This window comes from Manis pentadactyla, chromosome 8 (assembly GCF_030020395.1).
Source record: "Manis pentadactyla isolate mManPen7 chromosome 8, mManPen7.hap1, whole genome shotgun sequence".
NCBI classification, from domain to species: domain Eukaryota; kingdom Metazoa; phylum Chordata; class Mammalia; order Pholidota; family Manidae; genus Manis; species Manis pentadactyla.
The window spans coordinates 34,351,652-34,371,403 of NC_080026.1; the positions used below are offsets into that span (position 1 = coordinate 34,351,652).

Here is a 19,752-nt window from a genome sequence, read left to right on the forward strand (position 1 = left end):
CCTTAAGCCAAGACCCCTTGACTGCAGTTATTACTTACTTATATTGGCATCACCTTAGAATTCACAAAGTGTTTGTTATATGTTATGTCATTTGTTCCAGCAATGCAGGGAAGAAGGCAGGAAATACTGCTATCCCTATTTTATAGGTGAAAAACATGTACCATTTTATTTAATTTTAGCAAGTAGTTTCAGTTAAAGATGTATGCAAAATTGCTTCATGTTTAAGTCAACTGTAAATTCTTTTTAAGCAAAAGATAACAGGTTTTGTATGTTTCATGTAGTTTTGGTAATTTCTCACTTTCAGATTTATGTGATCAGTTTGGCTGAACCCCGCCTACCCCTGCAGCTGGATGATGCCGTTCGGCCTGAGGTGGATGGAGAAGAGGTAAAAATTATGCTTTTGAGATACTGGACTTCCTCTGTATGTTTAGTTTTCAAAACACTGAAAACTTGATGCCCTACTTATTTGTATAAAGGGTACCTGTGAATGGATTTGAGCTTCATTTTTATTTAAATTTATTCTTATATCAATAGTTCTTAAACTTTTGGTCCCAGGGTCCCTTTACACTCTTAAAAATAATTGACCCCACATTATAATTAGCACACATAATATAGGTAGGTCATGGGGAAGGCAGTATAACCCAGAGAAGATAAGTAATGACTCTAACATCTTACTACACTGATGGATAGTGATTGCAGTGCAGTGTGGAGGGGCTTGATAATATGGGTGAATGTTGAAACCACAATATTGCTCATGTGAAACCTTCATAAGATTGTATATCAATGATACCTTAATAAAAAAAATACTAGTTGACCCTACAAGCTCTTGTTTTTGTCAGTATATCAATATTTATATATTAAAGTTAAAAAAGAAAATGCTTAATGCTTATTAATTCATTAAATTGACAGTAACATGTTTATGTATTATTATTATATCAATAATTAAAAAACTAACATTTTATGAAAATTATGGAAACAAAAAATAATTTAGTGTCAAGAGTGACATTGTGTGGTGGGGACTTGATAATGGGGGGAGTCTAGTAACCATAATGTTGCTCATGTAATTGTACATTAATGATACGGAAGGGAGGGAGGGAGGGAGGGAATAATAAAAAGAGTGACATCGTATTACATATCTACAAATCCTTGTAATGTCTGGCTTAGTAGACAACCATTCTCTTATCTGTCTCTGCAGTCATTCTGTTGTGATAGCACACATCATGAAGCCTTTGGAAAACTCCTTAGTACAGTCAGGAGAAAATGAGAGTGAAAAGGTGTTATTGTGAAAAATAGGTTTGACGTTAGAGACTCCTTAAATGTGTGTCAGGGACCTTCAGTGGTGCCCAGAACATACTTGGAGCACCAATACTCTTTGTCAGCTTTGATCTGTTTCTTCAGTCTTTAGCAGGTAAAATCCAGGTATCAGTGAAGATGCAGGTGGTAAATTCTTCTGATATCCCAGTAATAAGGCAAGGATTTTGGAGGTAGGGAATAGAAAGAAAGCAATAACCTTTGTTCTCATTTCTCTTCTTTCCATCTTTTTCTTATAACAATTAACTTCTCTCTGGCCTTGCTTATTTCTTAGATCCCTGATTTTGGAGCATAGTGTAAACACACAGAAACATACCTATTCTCACTTAAAAGTAAACATGACTTCTTAAAGTGTTTTTTGTGTTCTTAAAATAATTAGTAAAATCTGTTTTTCATCTTTTTTTAGGAAGGAAGAGCTACTGTTAACCAAGATACAAGATTAGACAACAGAGTCATTGATCTTCGGGTATTCCTTATTTATTTATTATGTGACTTGCTTGTGCCCATATCAGGGTGCCCAGGGATGCCGTACCTGTCTCTGGCTTGAAGAACTAATTGGCATTTGCCTATACATTAATATGGTAACACAAGAAACAGTTTACTTTTCTGACTCACCCCTTCCCTAAAAAGAACTGCAGGCGAAAAGGACAATTGAGTAATAAGTAATAACTTGTCTACCTGTTTTAGACAAGTTAGTCAACAAGTAGAAACAGCCATTAATATTGCTATAAAATTATGAAAGAAATTATGTCATGTTTTAGATCAGCCAGGGGGAGATTAGTAATTAGTGCCTCAATCCTTTGAATTTTATCTGAGCATAGAATTAATAATAATGAAGCAGTTGGTCCTCGTGGTTTATATAATAATCTCATAGGTCTTCTGTTTCCTTTTCTGGTTTTGTTTGCAGTGAAAGAGTTCTGTGGTTTCATCATTGCTCTAAAACCAATGTCATCTTTCTTTCTTAATGTTTTGACCACATCTTCCTCCTTTACTTAAACATTCTACCTAAAGCTTAACTTCTTTGTCACCTCAGTAGTTCTTTCCAACTTTCCTGCAGTCATCTGTGTCTGCGCTTGTTATATAGTCATGAATTTCCCCTGATTATTTGCTTTTTATCTGCTGCTACCTTGCCTATTTTTAGTATATAAAAAAGGTTAGTAGTAATCAAATGTACTCATGATACTGCCTAAAAATCTCAGATTTTTCATAATTTTGGCCACAGTATTTAGACATCATAGTGTATTTGCCCATTTACCCCCACTATTTCCTCACACATTATTTGTTGTGCCCCTAGAATTTGATCCAGAGTGTTTTTACAAATATTACAAATTTTTACACAGTTAAATGTACCTCTGTATACCATGCTACCTTTTTTTTTTTTTAATTCATTGCTACCTTTGAAAAGGGGGGGTTTTCTTATTAAATCCAGATGGTTTTTCTTAAAAAGTTGGAGGTGAATCTGGCAACATCAGCTATCACTCTCTTTGGGGTATATGCCCTCTACTATGGCCTGCACCACCCAGGAAGTATCATTTGTTTCATTTATGTTATTTGTCTGACTTTTGTAAGTATTCCCATTTTTAACCCTGCTTTGACTTTACCTCTTGGGAAGCACTGTGTACATTTTTAAATCTTTGAAGTACTGTAGTTTATGTTTGAACTGCTATCTAATTTAACTCAAAACCAATTATCTTATAGATCTCACTTAAAATCAGGAATTGGAAAGGATGAAAATTGCCATTCTTCTATAATATGAAAAATTCCAAGATATGTCTGTATCCTGATTATCATATAGCCTACCTAGTCTCTCATACAATGAGTTGTTTTCTCTGTGAACTTTCCAGGCAGGTACTCTGGACAATACTCCATATCAATTAATGTGTTGCATTGATTAAATTAGGTTTTATTATTGTCTTGTAGACATCAACTAGTCAGGCAGTCTTCCGTCTCCAGTCTGGCATCTGCCATCTTTTCCGAGAAACTTTAATTAACAAGGGTTTTGTGGAGATCCAAACTCCTAAAATTATCTCAGGTATGCTTTAGTATATTTCTCTTAATTTTTAAAATCAGTTTGCTTTCCCCCAACTTTCTTTAAATTTGAGAATCCCAAGTGTCCCTTAAGGTTTATTGCCATGAGACTATTTATTTAGAAGATGATGCTATGTAGCAGCAGTCAGATATCACTAACATCAGTAATACGCCACCCCTTATTTCAGGAGTCATTATGGGATGATTATAAAATGAGGCGTAACACACCACTAAGATTGTTATTATATAAGTTGCACCAGAAAGTATTTTCATTATGTAGGTTTCTTTCTAAATTGGTACTGCAGTTTTGTTTATATAAACTGCATTATAAAGTTTCTAAATACTACAGATAGGAAAATCTCAATAATTCCCAATTTTATGTGAGAACCTTACCTTAATCATTTTGCCCTTTTTAGAGTTGCTTAGTTTTACAAATGTCATTTAGTTATTAATAAACTGAATATTGCATTCTTGATAATTAGAAAATTATTATATCTTTTTTCCTTTTTAAATAAAATTTTACAACTCCAAAGTAGCTTTGATACATGAAACTGATGCAGAAAAAAGTGTGTATATCCCAAGAAGTAAAATGAAGGTGGAGCCAAAGAAGTAAATCTGTCCTAAATGTAAGCTGTTTGGAAATAGGCATAAGACAAATGTAGACTATGGTTTCTCTGCAATTCTTGGTTTCCCAGTTTTTCTTCTTTTTTAAGTTTCTGAGTCAAAAGTATTAACTGTTTCTTCCAGAAGTTTGCGTTGGTGAGCTTAGAATTGATTATAATAACATAAATGTCTACATTTCAGCTGCCAGCGAAGGAGGAGCCAATGTATTTACTGTGTCGTATTTTAAAAATAATGCATACCTGGCTCAGTCCCCACAACTATACAAGCAAATGTGTATTTGTGCTGATTTTGAGAAGGTTTTCTGTATTGGACCAGGTAAGATTTGAGCAGTTATGGTTTTCTCAAAAGTAATTTCACCATAATTATGGTTTTACAAACACATTTTACATACAGATATTTTGAAAAGCATAAATCCTTTCATATGCTGACTAGACTTTGAGGTAAAAGTGACAGTGTGCTTGCGTAGGTATTTCCCCCCTAAAAATTATGTGATCAGTAGTTCTTTAAACAGTTGAGCATTGTTCATGTGAATAGAATTATAAACATTATATATTCCTACAGAAGAATAATGAAGAAAATTTATATCTTAGGAATATCTCATCTTTAAAATGCATACTTTGAAAATCTATACCCTCTGAAATATACCTAATTGTATTATTTATTATACTTAAGTGTAGTTAAAACAAAATTAGTTCTTGTTTGGACTGTCCTTTCAACTCTCAACACTAAAGAACAAGTAGTTGCAATCTTCCAAATAATACATTTTGTCATCCTTGATAGCCTGTTACTATTGTTGTACGTTTATAAATGTGCCTCTATATACTTTGCAAACAATTTTATTCTAAAGCTATTATATTTTACTATTACTGTTTGTACTGTTCTTAGTATTAATAATATGCTAAAATCCATTAGAAGTTACTAACAAATGTTTGGTATTTAATAGCTTATAATCACATGGTTTTTAAGACATACTTGCTAAGAGTCAAACAGACACATAATTCTGTAGCAGATTCTTTTATGAAGTTAATTACAAGCAAGAAACAGCTTCATTCTTTAATACTTAAGGTATTTTAAAGAAGTTTTTGACAGCTAAATAAAAGTTAAATACCTGCTGTTAGAAAAACTGTCAACGTCCTTAAGTGTCTTAAATTTCTGAATTTATTAACCAGTTTGTTGAGCACCTGCTGCATATGTAGCCTTATTCTAGATACTCTGTACACAAAAAAGAATCAAACAGTACTTCTCAAATGCTAATGTGCATACAGGTAACCTGGGATCCTGTTAAAATGCAGATTCGAACCAGTAGGTCTGGAGAGAGGCTTGAGCTTCTGTGGTTCCCATGAAGCTCCCAGATACTGCTGATTTGCAGACCAAGCTTTGAGTGACAAGGGAATAAACATTGTCCCTGCTTCCAAGACAGAATAAGATATGCATAACTTACAGTAGTCACAGAGAATAATCAACTTATTTTCACTGAATAATCAGACTGTACTGTACAATCAGATTGGTGTTAATAATATAACATAGATAGTGTAAAAGGAGAGAGAAGATGGGAGTTTTACAGAATCACCATGAGAGAAAATACAAACTGAAATGGGCTTTAAGGACAGAGTAGGATATATAGACAGTGGAGATGGCATTTTAGTCAGGAAGCAGGATGAGTAAAAGCATGAAAGAAAATAAAAATAAGACTAGTTAGTATTAAGAAATGGGAAATACAGGGTAAGATTAAATTATGAAAGCATATAGGTGTTAGACTTTTTGTCATTTTATGTCTTATTACAGTATTTTGGGAACCATTGTAAGTTACTGGAGCGAGGATGTGTTATAGGAATATTAATCTTGCAGTGATGTGAAAGATGGAGCAGAGCTAGAGTCAGGAAAACTGGAAAGGAAGAAAGTGCAATGAGGATAATAAGAACTGGACTGAGGTAACGGCTTGAATATGGATAAAGTTACTTAATTTGTGCAGATTTCATTTGGCTTGAGTCAAGTTTTAATAAAATTGAGAAGGACTCACTTTTGAATCTATTTTTAATTATTGAGAAGGCACATAAGTATCTTGCATCCCCTCGGGATTGGATTCTCTTGTGCTTCCTTTATTAATTTACACTCCGTGCAGCTTCTACTACATGACTATAGGAGTTTGTAATGAACTTGCTGTTCAAAAGAATGCCAAAACAGATGGTTTATCAAGTCTTTCCAACCCTATAATGATAATGAAAATAGTATCATTTTAATATTAGTAAATAGAACTTCATATTTAAATCTCAATTTCTCTAAAATTTAAAACACTATTTACTGTGTATTTCTTGTATTAATGTTACAGTGTTCAGAGCTGAGGACTCTAATACCCACAGACATCTAACAGAATTTGTTGGTTTGGACATTGAAATGGCTTTTAATTACCATTACCATGAAGTTGTGGAAGAAATTGCTGACACCTTAGTACAGATATTCAAAGGACTTCAAGAAAGGTAAATATATATATATATATATATACACACACACACACACACACGCACACACACACGTGTGTGTGCGTGTGTGTGTGTATTTCTTTTCCTGGATAGACTTAATTTCAAAACAGTTTTGGTTCTTCAAATAAAGCATAATTTTGAAATGAAACATGTAAACTAATTTTTATTAACTATATATATTGAAAAAATACATATATTATGGACCTGCCAGTTAGATGGTCAGTTAATTAGTGAAAAAATCCACACTCAAAATAGTATGTCTGGACAAAAATCACATGATCATCTCCATAGATGCTGAAAAAGCATTCGACAAAATTCAACATCCATTAATGATAAAAACTCAACAAAATGGGTATAGAGGACAAGTACCTCAACATAATAAAGGCCATATATAATAAACACACAGCCAACATCATACTGAACAATGAGAAGCTGAAAGCTTTTCCTCTGAGATCAGGAACAAGACAGGGATGCCCACTCTCCACACTGTTACTGAACATAGTACTGGAGGTCCTAGCCATGGCAATTAAACAAAACAAAGAAATACAAGGAATACAGATTGGTAAAGAAGAAGTCAAACTGTCACTATTCACAGATGATATGATATTGTACATAAAAAACCCTAAAGACTCCATTCCAAAACTACTAGAACTAATAATATCAGTATTCAGCAAAGTTGCAGGATACAAAATTAACACACAGAAATCTGTGGCTTTCCTGTACACTAACAGTGAGCTAACAGAAAGAGAAATTAGAAAAATAATTCCATTCACAATTGCATCAAAAAGAATAAAATACCTAGGAATAAACCTAACCAAGGAAGTGAAAGACTATACCCTGAAAACTACAAGACACTCTTAAGAGAAATTAAAGAAGACACTAACAAATGGAAACTCATCCCATGCTCTTGACTAGGAAGAATTAATATCGTCAAAATGGCCATCCTGTCCAAAGCAATCTACAGATTCAATGCAATCCCTATCAAATTACCAGCAGCATTCTTCAACGAATTGGAACAAATAGTTCAAAAATTCATATGGAACCACCAAAGACCCCAAATAGCCAAAGCAATCCTGAGAAGGAAAAATAAAGTTGGGGGATCTTGCTCCCCAACTTCAAGCTCTACTACAAAGCCACAGTAATCAAGACAATTTCGTCTGGCACAAGAACAGAGCCACAGACCAGTGGGACAGAATAGAGACTCCAGACATTAACCCAAACATATATGGTCAATTAATATACGATAAAGGAGCTATGGACATACAGTGGGGAAATGACAGCCTCTTCAACAGTTGGTGCTGGCAAAACTGGACAGTTACATGTAAGAGAATGAAACTAGATCACTGTCTAACCCCATATACAAAAGTAAATTTGAAATGGATCAAAGACCTGAATGTAAGCCATGAAACCATAAAACTCTTAGGAAAAAACATAGGCAAAAAATCTCTTGGACATAAATATGAGTGACTTCTTCATGAACATATATCCCCGGGCAAGGGAAACAAAAGCAAAAATGAACAAATGGGACTATATCAAACTGAAAGGCTTCTGTACAGCAAAGGATACCATCAATAGAACAAAAAGGCATCCTACAGTATGGGAGAATGTATTCATAAATGACAGATCCGATAAAGGGTTGACATCCAAAATATATAAAGAGCTCACACACCGCAACAAACAAAAAGCAAATAATCCAATTAAAAAATGGGCAGAGGAGCCAAACAGACACTTCTCCAAAGAAGAAATTCAGATGGCCAACAGACACATGAAAAGATGCTCCACATCGCTAGTCATCAGAGAAATGCAAATTAAAACCACATGAGTTATCACCTCACACCAGTAAGGATCGCCACTATCCAAAAGACAACATCAGATGTTGACGAGGTTGTGGAGAAAGGGGAACCCTCCTACACTGCTGGTGGCAATGTAAATTAGTTCAACCATTTTGAGGTTCCTCAAAAAGCTCAAAATAGAAATACCATTTGACCCAGGAATTCCACTTCTAGGAGTTTACCCTAAGAATACAGCAGCCCAGTTTGAAAAAGACAGATGCAGATGCACCCCTGTGTTTATCGCAGCACTATTTACAATAGCCAAGAAATGGAAGCAACCTAAGTGTCCATCAGTAGATGAATGGATAAAGAAGATGTGGTACATATACACAATGGAATATTATTCAGCCATAAGAAGAAAAAAAGCCTTCCATTTGTGGCGGCATGGATGGAGCTAGAGGGTGTTGTGCTCGGTGAGGTGGGCTGGGCAGAGGGGGACGGATGCCAAATGATTTTACTCATATGTGGAGTATAAGAACAAAGAAAAAAACTGAAGGAACCAAACAACAGCAGAATCACAGAACCCAAGAATGGACTAACAGTTACCAAAGGGAAAGGGACTGGGGAGGATGGGTGGGAAGGGAGGGATAAGGGTGGGGAAAAAGAAAGGGGGCATTACGCTTAGCATGTATAATGTGGGGGTAGGCACAGAAAGGGCTGTGCAACACAGAGAAGACAAGTAGTGATTCTACAGCATCTTACTACGCTGATGGACAGTGACTGTAATGGGGGTTGTGTGGGGGACTTGGTGAAGGGGGGAACCTAGTAAACAATGTTCCTCATGTAATTGTAGATTAATGATAACAAAAGAAAAAGGAAAAAGAAGAAAATACTATGTCTCCAAGTCAGTTAGGGTTTCAGCTAGTTAATCTCATTCTGGTGGGGAAGTTTACCAGACTGTGAACAGCCTAATTATATTTGTTTTTTCCTTTGTACTGACATCCTGAATGTCTTAAGAAGTGGAGTTAATCTTACTTTTATAGCAGTTTCTTATTAAACTGGTAGTATTAATAATAATGATGTAATAATTTTACAGAAAATTATTAGGCTTGTTCTTGATGCTCAGAAAATTGAATTATGTAAAACGTTCACTTTAGGTACACCCTGTAAACTGGCAAATAGTTTCTCCCTTAAAGGTCACTGAAAGTTGTTTACCTGTGATAATGTTCTCTTCCTAATAAGAAGAGAAAATGGAAAGCGAGTTAAGTAGGATCAACTATTTTTGCTTTCTCCATGCCTGTGATAGTACTTCAAGTATTAAGTAGGCTGTAGTACACTTCTCTAGTGCTTCAATAACTGACAAAGGACTGTATTAACATTTTTATTTGATGACCTCTCATTTAACTATTAATTGTTGATATATTTGGATATGCTTCATTGAAATTTAAAAAGAGTTAAAAAATATTATGAATCTTTCTTACTCCACTGCAAGTTCTAATGTGTAATTTCAGGAACACAAAAATTAATCATTGATCTTAGAAAAATCCTGTAGCATAAGCACCAATATTTGCCAGGCATTATCTGCATTGCATAGTACCTTTGATGACTAGTTAACTATAGAAACCCTTTATTTTTATAACCCTTGCCCTCTGAAACATTTCACTGCAGTTTCTTTTTAGGCAACTACAATTTAGTCAGATAGTCTGTGGAACAATTAATGTTTCCTTATAAAACAAAATATCCTTTGAAACTACTGTGAAGGAACAGAGCTTTTCTCATTTTCTTCTTACATTTATAGTTCAGGAAAGTTTCCAAAACCCATTTAATTTAGGTATTGATATCTTCACAAAACCAATTTGGTTTTTCTGACAACAGTCCAAGCATGAACTGGACCCTTGGAATTAATCAAATCTCTGCTTACAAATTAGAGACTCAAGACACCATTATCACTGGACTTTTTCAGTAGACTTCAAAGTGGCAACTTGGAAATAAAAGCTCCCCTTCTATATTCGCTAGGTCATTTAGGAATTTTAAGTTTCTGTGTCAGTTGTAAACTAGAGGCTTGCGTTATGCCCCTCTCATGTTTATCATTAGTACTTACCTCATAGAGGAAGTGTCCTGTTTTTGTATTCGCATTAATAGACATGATTGGGGGTTAATATCCAAAGCAAAGAAAAGCAATTTAAAAGTCAATTATTGGGGTCCTCTTAGTCCTTTTTACATCAAGATTGGAATAAATCAGTAGCTAAGCTTCATTGATTCTATGCTTTTTAAAACTAGTCAGGAAATGATAGTTTTAATTTCTACTGTTTTCATAGAACATAAACATACTTCTTTCAGTCTATCAATTGTGAAAAAATTCAGAAGTAGGGAAAGTAGCCTAATGAACCCCCACATGCTTATCACCCAGTTTCAACTGTTGTCCGCCCATGGTCGATTTTGTTTGACCCATTCTTCCCACCCCTTGTTACTTTGGAGCAAATCCCATCTCTCATTTCATCCATAAATACTTCAGCAAAAGTAGGCTTTTTTAATCTTAATAAAATATCACCCTGAAAGCAACAGTTCAGTGCAGTAAACATTTGTCTTGTGCCTACTGTTTAGAAGATAGGCACTATACTATAATGATTATTAAACAGGAAAGAAATTGGCTCTCTCCTAATAAACAAATTTAAGTGTGTAATGGGAGTGGGGGAGGATAGGACAAGTATTCCTTAATTTGGTCTTCCTTGATTATAATAGGTGGTGTTAAAGGTTTAAAAAGTCAGATTTTTTTTAATGCCTCATAAAATGGCTATTTTATGTTTCTAACAATGCTAGCTGATATGAGATACAGGAAAGCTTTTAATCCTTCAATGCTACCATGTTGATAAACAAGAGACTGAGAAATGATGTTAAATATTTTAAGTATTTCAATTTCATTCATTAACTTAAATAATTTCTTGGTAACACTTTTTCTTGCTGCCTACACTAATTCAAAGAATGATTTTATTCGACATGGATAGGTCCTCAATACCTACTAGATATTTTTTCTTAGCTGTTACTACTATTCCTGAAGATCCTAAAGTCCCTGAGGCAGTTTCTGCCCCTGAGGCTGATTTTACACAAAAGAGCTTTGCTCTAAAAGCATTTCCTTCTGGATTATCTCTGAATTCCAAAATTATCAGTGGAATGCGTAGAATTAATAGTATGTACAATTAGGCTCTTGGGTCCATGTCACCCCGTCACTTGGGAACGAGTTCCCTTGACAGCTAGGGGGGTCTGCGGGGCAGAGGGGTTCAGCTGGAGAGGGCACTCAGCAAGACCTGACTGGAGCTTCCACCAACCTGCTCAGGCAGCCCTTTCCTCATCACTGCACATATAGTGACTCCTGTGAATATTTAAAATGTTGTTCCTTTGTAGTTTTTTTTTTTTAAAGATCAAACGTGGAAGAATAAAGCTATATTTGTTCCTTATTCTACTAATATTACTCAAAAAATTTTTTTCTTCAATGATTTTTATGTATTGCCACAGTGACCTCTTGTGGGGGAAAAAACATTTATCTCACATTTTTTATTAACTACATCATTGTTGAAATAGGTTTCAAACTGAAATTCAGACTGTGAATAAACAGTTTCCATGTGAACCATTCAAATTTTTGGAGCCAACTTTAAGACTTGAATATTGTGAAGCATTGGCTATGCTTAGAGAAGCTGGAATTGAAATGGGAGATGAAGAAGATCTGAGGTTTGTCTTTGTGATATTTTAAACTTTAGTAATTAGATTTAAGATATGAAAGAATGAATATATTAATGAATGAATTTTTTTTCCCAGCCTGAAGCCTGATAAATATCAGTTTAATTAACTTTAGTATATAGTCTGAAATGTTAGGTTTAATCTGATTTGCCTAAGCTTCAGTAGTTGTGTCTATAATACACCATTTTTTTGTTTGACCCTCCTCATTTGTAATGAATGCTTTAAGGAATATAGGAACTTTTGCCTGTGTTTGTATCATCTAATATGTTGCTTCTCTTTCTGAATCAGTAGTATAGATAACACAGGCTAAGTCCATCCCCACAAAGAATTAGAGCATAAAACTGAAGATCTCCAAAAGTTATAAAAGTCTGTTCTTTATTTGATAATACAGTATTACATTATCTAAATACAGATCATACAACTTACAATTTTGAAACAAATTATGTAGTTTAATAAAGACGATCTATATAGTAGTTCCTGCTTATCCAAAGGACCCACTGTGGATTCCTGAAACCAAAGATAGTACCAAACCTTACGTATACTATATTTTTTCCTATGTGTACATACCTGTGATGAAATTTAATTTATAAATTAAGCACAGTAAGAGATTAACAATAGCTAATAATAAAACAACCGTAGCAATATACTGTAATAAAATTATGTGAATTTGCTTTCAGAATACCTTACTGTATTATACTCACCCTTCTCGTGGTAATGTGAAATGATAAAATGCCTTCTTGATAAGATGAAGTGAGGGTAGATGATATAGTCATTGTGACATGGTGTGAGGCTGCTATTGACCTTCTGAGGATATCTCAGGAGGATCATTGGCCTCAGACCACAGCTGACTATGGGTAAGGGGAACTACTTACTTAGATTTTATTGAAGTGTTCTTAAGCTAAAATACTTAAGCCATCACAAAATTCATATGGATGTAGGAGGGAAAGGGATAATTATTGTCTTTTCTTGGGTTTTTTTTTTTAAACATATTTCACTCAAAACCATTTGTTTATTTTTGTTGGCTTTTAAGCATCCCTACAATGCTAGAAGGCATTTTAAGGCAAACAGTGAATTATCTAATTGCTTTAAGCTAGGTAATATTTTCTTAAGTATTTTGGAAATTTTTAAAATAGGATAGGAAGCTTAAGTAGCAACCTTTTGGCTATACAAATTTAGTTGGTTTATATAAACATTTACATTTTAAAGACTTGGAAATACTGGTTTTTGTTTTCTAAAGCTTTGTAAAGAGTAACAAAAAGAGACCATTTTGAAGTGGAACCATTTAATTGCAATAATAGCCTATGTTTGTATAGTGAACTTTTATTATATGTAATTGTAAGAAATTATTTCATCCATGTTATTTCTGAAGCAGTAAATTGCTAAATCTGTCTATTGTCTTATTTAAATATTACTGAGCAGCATCTATTAAATGCTAAATCACTATGCCAGATGCATTCATAAGTGGTTTCCAGTAATACTTGCCTTTTAGAAATGGAGCATGATATTTGTATTTTGGCTGAATTTTTTATCCTTTGAGAACTTCATATACAACAGGCGCCTTATTAACTTAAAGCTCTTTTATGTTGCTATTTGATTGTCATAAACATCTGATTTCATGTTTCTTTTCTAGTACACCAAATGAAAAACTGTTGGGTCGTTTGGTAAAAGAAAAGGTAGGACTACTGTTATGTACTAGATTTCTTTTTCTAAATCTGAACCATATTGTGGTACTAAAGAGCAGTTGCAGAAAGGACTAATATTACCTAGAATAGTATGATTCCAGAATTTTAAAACCCAAGGTGAAAAATATTTTTTTTAATTCTTAGAAAAGTTAAAAATATTCCAATAGGTTTTGCCTAGATAGTTTGCTTGGCTCAATATTTGATTTTTATATTTAGTGTTACTGAGGTATCTCTAAGAGTGATATCTATGTCAAATTGTCAGATTAGTTAGAAAGGACCTCAAGATGATATGAAATTATTTAGAAATGGGTCTTCCCTGGAAAATCTTGTGGTTTCATGGAACTTGAAGGTGAATAAGTTTCCTTTCTGCCTCTTACATGAATGCTACTTTCCTGCCATATTTTCTAATACTCCAAAGAAAATAAAAGCTAAACCTAGTGATTGATGTCTTTATAAAGAAATTTACAGAATTGTGTAATGAATGAAAACAGTCCTTGAGCTCCTCCTGCTGGCTGCACTTGAAACTCTTAACCTGACGGGTTAAGTTCAGCAGAGCCAGGTTCCAGTTTGTCAGCTATGTTGACATTCCCCCGTGCTCCAGTTCTCGCCAAATGTTTAACATCAAAACAGTTCAAATATAACTGGTTTCCTTTTAATTAAATCTAGGTCACATAATAAGGATTCTTTCTAACAAAAATGTCATTTCCATGTTAATGTTATTTATTTCAATTGTAGTTTCCATTTGAAGAAAATAACCAAATTTCTTTCAATACCTAGACAAAAATTTTAATTACTGTGAAAATAATCAAGGTTTTTTAAATATGAATACTTTAAAAGATACCAGTTTTTCCCAAAATAGTTTATATATTTAATGTAGTTTTAATGTAAAACCCAAAGAGATTTGGGATTATTTCATAAAAAGTTATAAAATATATATAAGAGACTAAGTGAGCTAGAATAACAAAGGGAAAAATGAGAACAAAGTTTATTGTAGCATGATTTTTGTTATGAAAGATTGGAGATTCCATTTCAAAAAAAATGAATATTTGAACTATGATTGAAGAGTCAACAACTCCTAAAAATTAAGTATTGGAAGAATTTATAACATCACAGCAAAATACTATAAGACAGATGTCACTTAAAGAGGCAGAAAATACTTACTGTATATACAGTGTAATTACATTAATTTTGAAGAATATGTGTCTAAAAAAGTAAGACAGTTAATTACCAAACTGTTAGTCCTCTTTTTACTTTAAATTTTTTTTAAAATTATTTTGTGTTTATTCTTTTCATAGTATGATACAGATTTTTACATTCTTGATAAATATCCATTGGCTGTAAGACCTTTCTATACCATGCCTGACCCAAGAAATCCTGTAAGTTGATTTTAAATAACCTGTTTTGGGGAAGAAGGAAAACTTTATTTTCATTGCATCAAATTATATAATGGGAATATGGTTTTCATTAGTAGTTTGCACTATTAATGGAGACATTGTTACATGTATCACTACTAGTTTCTGTTAATTCAGATCAAAATGATCTTGTGAAATTTGAGTATTCTAGCAAGTTAGTCCCAAAAACATATTAAAAACCGCTTTAATGGGTAATTTTGTGAAGATTTATGAGGAAGAAATGCCATGTAAATAATGAATAGTATTATTAGATTTGCAGGCTTTAGCAATTCTTCTTACCATTGACCTTGAACTAACGTTTCACATTCTGTTCTGGGAGTTAATCAAAATGTTGTGTGGTGTTTTACTGGTTTTCCATTGCAGTGGTCCCCAAACTTCAGTGTGCATAATCACTTGGAGGGCTTTTTAAAACACAGGTGGCTGAGCCCCATCACCAGACTTCCTGAGTAGTTGGTCTGGGGTGGGGATTGGTAATTTGCATTTCTAACAAGTTCCAGATAATACTGAGGCTCCTGGTCCAAGAATCATACTCTGAGAACCATTGGTTTATTCAAAGCTAGAGAAAGTAAGTTAAAACCTGATAGGGAATAGGTGAAACTATGGTAAATTGATGTTCAACTTACTTTGCTTAAAATAAAGTTTTAAAATTTAAAAAGACTAACACCTGTTGATAATTTGAAGTTTCAAAAGTGATCCCAAAATCCCATCACACTTAAAAGCATTCAGATGGTAAAGTGAAATAAGAATCGGCACTACTTCCTGCAAGTTAGTTATGGTGCTCCAGTTTGTTACTGGCAGGTGTGGGAGAGGGGAACATGAACCCTGATGGAGGCAAGGAAGGTATTATTCACTAGTTTAACCCTGTTTTAGAGAAACAGATTATGTTCATTGGAACCCGTTACATTATGAACCATAGGGGAAAATGGATTTGCTCTTCATGCAGCAGAATTTTTTTCTACATACATGTCATGGAAATAGGTTGATATCCACCTGAAGAGTGGTGGTTTTTTTTGTTTGTTTTTCCTGCAGAAACAGTCCAATTCTTATGATATGTTCATGAGAGGAGAAGAAATACTGTCAGGAGCTCAAAGAATACATGATCCTCAGCTGCTAACAGAGAGGGCCTTACATCATGGAATTGGTAAACAAGTTAAATATATTTAAGAGGGTGATGTATATTCTGAAAACAACATATTTTAAACCTTTTAAAGACTTCTCATAAACATAGTCATTTATTTTAATCTTCATTGAACAATAATTGCTTTTGTAGTTTTTTAAATTAAGATGATAAATTATGTTTGGTGTTTTTGATTTGTTTTTTGTAGATTTGGAGAAAATTAAGGCATACATCGATTCCTTCCGCTTTGGAGCCCCTCCTCATGCTGGTGGAGGCATTGGTAATATTCCTTTAATATTATAACAGTAATTTCTCCAGCTCAGATTTCATTTGGCAAGGCATTTATTCAGTTTAACTACAGCTGATCCTTGAATAACATGGGTTTGAAATGCACAGGTCCATGATAATGGAAAAAATTTTGGATATTGGAAAAATTTTTGGAGATTTGCAACAAGTTGGAAAAAATGCTTTCTCTAGATTACTTAATTGTAAGAATACATTATATCATACATTTAAACATAAAAAATATGGGTTAACAACTGTTTCTGTTATCAGTAAGGCTTCAGGTCAACAGTAGGCTTTCAGTAGTTAAGTTTTGGGGGAGTCAAAAATGATGCTCAGATTTTCAATTGTGTGGGGGTCAGTATGCCTAACACCTGCAATGTTCAAAGGTCAGCTATAGGTTTCTTAAGCATTAGACTCCAGAAAGTGAATTTGTGTATTGTTATTGCTTACAAATAAGGCCGTAAGTTCTAAGTGTAATACAAATTTAAATTTATAAGAATTTTAAGTTAGTTATGACTAAATGAAAATTTGATTGCCAAGGTATAAAATGAACAGCTAACTTATATATAAGGTCTTATAAATAGAGTATCCTGTCTCATTTCATTGATAGGTTAATTTAGCTGGATGCAAATTGAAGCTGTTCCTTGAGTTAGCTCAGATTGCTGCTAAATGTTTTTGTTTAAATGTAATATTTTGTTGACTTACAGGACCACTTCTAGAGTATATATGTAAGATACTGCTCTGTGATTTAAAATGAGTAAATGTTCAACTAACTCAACTTATGAATGTCATATCAAAGAATCTGAAAAGGAATTCTGAATATATAGTTTCATTGAAGTTTTTGTTTGGGGGCCTTTTTGGTGAATAGCTAATACACAACAAACAGTTCAAATTAAAAAGGTATAGAAGAGTGTGCATTCATCTCCCTACAGGAAATTATTGTTTCTAGTTTTCTGTTTACCTTTGCAAGGGTAGTCTTTGCCTATGTAAAAATAAACACACTTTTAAAAATATATTTTGCATACAAATTATAGCATACTATATAAACCGTTGAATACCTTGCATTTTTCACTTAACTATGTTTTGTAACCCACTCTTTCTCAATACTTAAAGAGCTTTTTAATTTTTTTTTATCGTTAATAGAATCCATTGAAAAGGTACACTGTAGTCTTATTAACCAGCTTCCTATTGATGGACATTTACTCTGTTACCAGCCTTTTGTTATTATAAAAAATACTACATTGATTAAATTTCAATGGAAATTTTTTTCTATTTTTTCTTAGAATATTCACCTATGTGCTTTTTGTATAATTCTGTACAAACTTTTGTGACAATGTAAATTATAATCTTACTTGTGAAAAAGGACACTTGAATGGTTATTAAAATACCACCTATTTCTTTGTAATTAGTGTTTGAGAGAAAGATGGGATATGGTTGGGTTTTTTTTAGATTAGTGTTAGATTATTATGGTAAAATTACAGTGGCAGGGTTTTTGGGGGGTAAGAAATAACAGTAAAAATGTTAATTCTCTTATTTCTGTTTTAGAAGTTAAATATATTCCTTTAAAATTCAAAGTTGCTATATAAAAATATTCTTTGATCTTGCTTCTTTTGTGTGATATATTGGTGTTCTACAACTTGAGTGAAATAGGTAAATCAAATTGCACACAGAAAATTTCATTTGCTAGTTCTCTGTTTCTTAGGTGGATCTTGGTGGTAGTTCTTGTCAGTAATATAGTATTTAAGTCACATGTCGATATCAGTCTTTTCGACACTGATATGTGTAGAGTGTTTCTACACTGGAAACATTTAGTACAATGTACTCTAGAGTCCTTTAGAGTACTACCATGTCTGACATGTTTCATGTCTGTTGAATTACAGTGAGTTTCTGGTACTTCCATTAATAAACCTTGAACAAATTTGTGGCCCTCATACTGATGGCCTGGTCTGCATAATTAGAATCTGGTCTCATTTGAAAACATGCAGGTTTATAAAATGTTTATTTGTATGTTTAAATCATAAATTTTAGACATTTACATTGATTTTTGTAGTTCGCATCTCACAGAATCTATGCAACGCAAGGATATCTGAGTTCTTCCCACATACATCATCTCTATATCTGAATCAAACCCATACATTCTTTTTTAAATAAACTCAAAAAAATAGAAGTTATTTTCCTGTCTAACAAGGAAAAGTATTTTGTTCATCAGACTATATTGGTAGTTTCAATAAGTAAGACCCCTGAGAGATTTTCAGAAAAAGAATTAATGATTATTTTGGTTTTTTCCAGGGTTGGAACGAGTAACGATGCTGTTTTTGGGATTGCACAATGTTCGTCAGACCTCAATGTTTCCCCGTGACCCCAAACGACTCACTCCTTAAAGAAAGTCGTGCTTTTTATTCTTTCCAGTAACCTGTTATTAATCAGACTGTACCTTAGGTACTTAAAATATGGAATAGAATAAATGTCTTATCTGAAGTGCCACATTAACTTTTGGATTAATTCAGTATAGGTTACTTTAAAAGATAAGATTTTTATAACTTTGGACATGCTTCAGTAAGAAATAGTAAAACATTTTAATGAAAAATTCATGATTATGTTAAAAATTGATATTGCATTACTACAATAAATGTTAAAAATTTTAAACAGTTACGACTCATTTTTTTCTTTTCTATATTACAGCAGCTGCAATATTAATGTCTTAAATTTTCAATATTTGAGCTTTTTTTAAATTCTGACATTGAGGCAAGAATAATTTTAATGAACATATAATTGACATATCATGGAAAATGAGGCAGAGAGTATCAATTCTTTTAAAAGTTGTTCCCAGAAATCATGTAAAGCAGGTGGGAATACTGGTTAGAAAATATGCAATATAATATTCTGTGAAATTGGTAAATTCTAAATCTGAATTTCAGTAAAATTTTTAACTTAATTATAGTTGTTTTTGTGTAACTTCATGGCAGTCTGATTTTATAACTGGTTCTTGGCATTTATAATTTTGGAAAAGAAAATATACAGCTGGTTTACATAAATGCCTAAAAATAAATGAAAACTGATAAATTTATAACACGTATTCATATCAGGATATAAGTTCAGATGGGTGTAAGAAGAGAAAGCTCTTAAAAACTCAAAGCTTGGGTTGCTTAGTAGTGTTTCACGTGGATTAAAAAATTGGCAGAATTTTCTGTATCATTTTTAATGGTATTTACTGTATTTAATGAATTTAAGGTACTGTTATTTAATGAATGTCACTAAAATCCACTCTGGTTTTCCCTACCAAAAAGAAATTTCTGTGTTAAGAAT

General features: G+C 33.2%; 1 protein-coding gene across 1 annotated transcript in view; it reads left to right on the plus strand.

Moving 5' to 3' along the window:
• The window catches only part of DARS1 (aspartyl-tRNA synthetase 1), a 101,101-nt gene extending 82,007 nt beyond the window's left edge, over window positions 1–19,094 (plus strand). Inside the window, exons 6-16 of the mRNA XM_036886618.2 lie at window positions 305–385; window positions 1,718–1,777; window positions 3,232–3,343; window positions 4,144–4,278; window positions 6,293–6,440; window positions 11,795–11,941; window positions 13,581–13,623; window positions 14,928–15,008; window positions 16,074–16,185; window positions 16,370–16,441; window positions 18,736–19,094. Coding sequence (XP_036742513.1) covers window positions 305–385; window positions 1,718–1,777; window positions 3,232–3,343; window positions 4,144–4,278; window positions 6,293–6,440; window positions 11,795–11,941; window positions 13,581–13,623; window positions 14,928–15,008; window positions 16,074–16,185; window positions 16,370–16,441; window positions 18,736–18,827 — 1,083 coding nt within the window. The 3' untranslated portion in view covers window positions 18,828–19,094. The remainder of the gene's footprint in view (window positions 1–304; window positions 386–1,717; window positions 1,778–3,231; window positions 3,344–4,143; window positions 4,279–6,292; window positions 6,441–11,794; window positions 11,942–13,580; window positions 13,624–14,927; window positions 15,009–16,073; window positions 16,186–16,369; window positions 16,442–18,735) is intronic.
• Window positions 19,095–19,752: the final 658 nt, after the last annotated feature.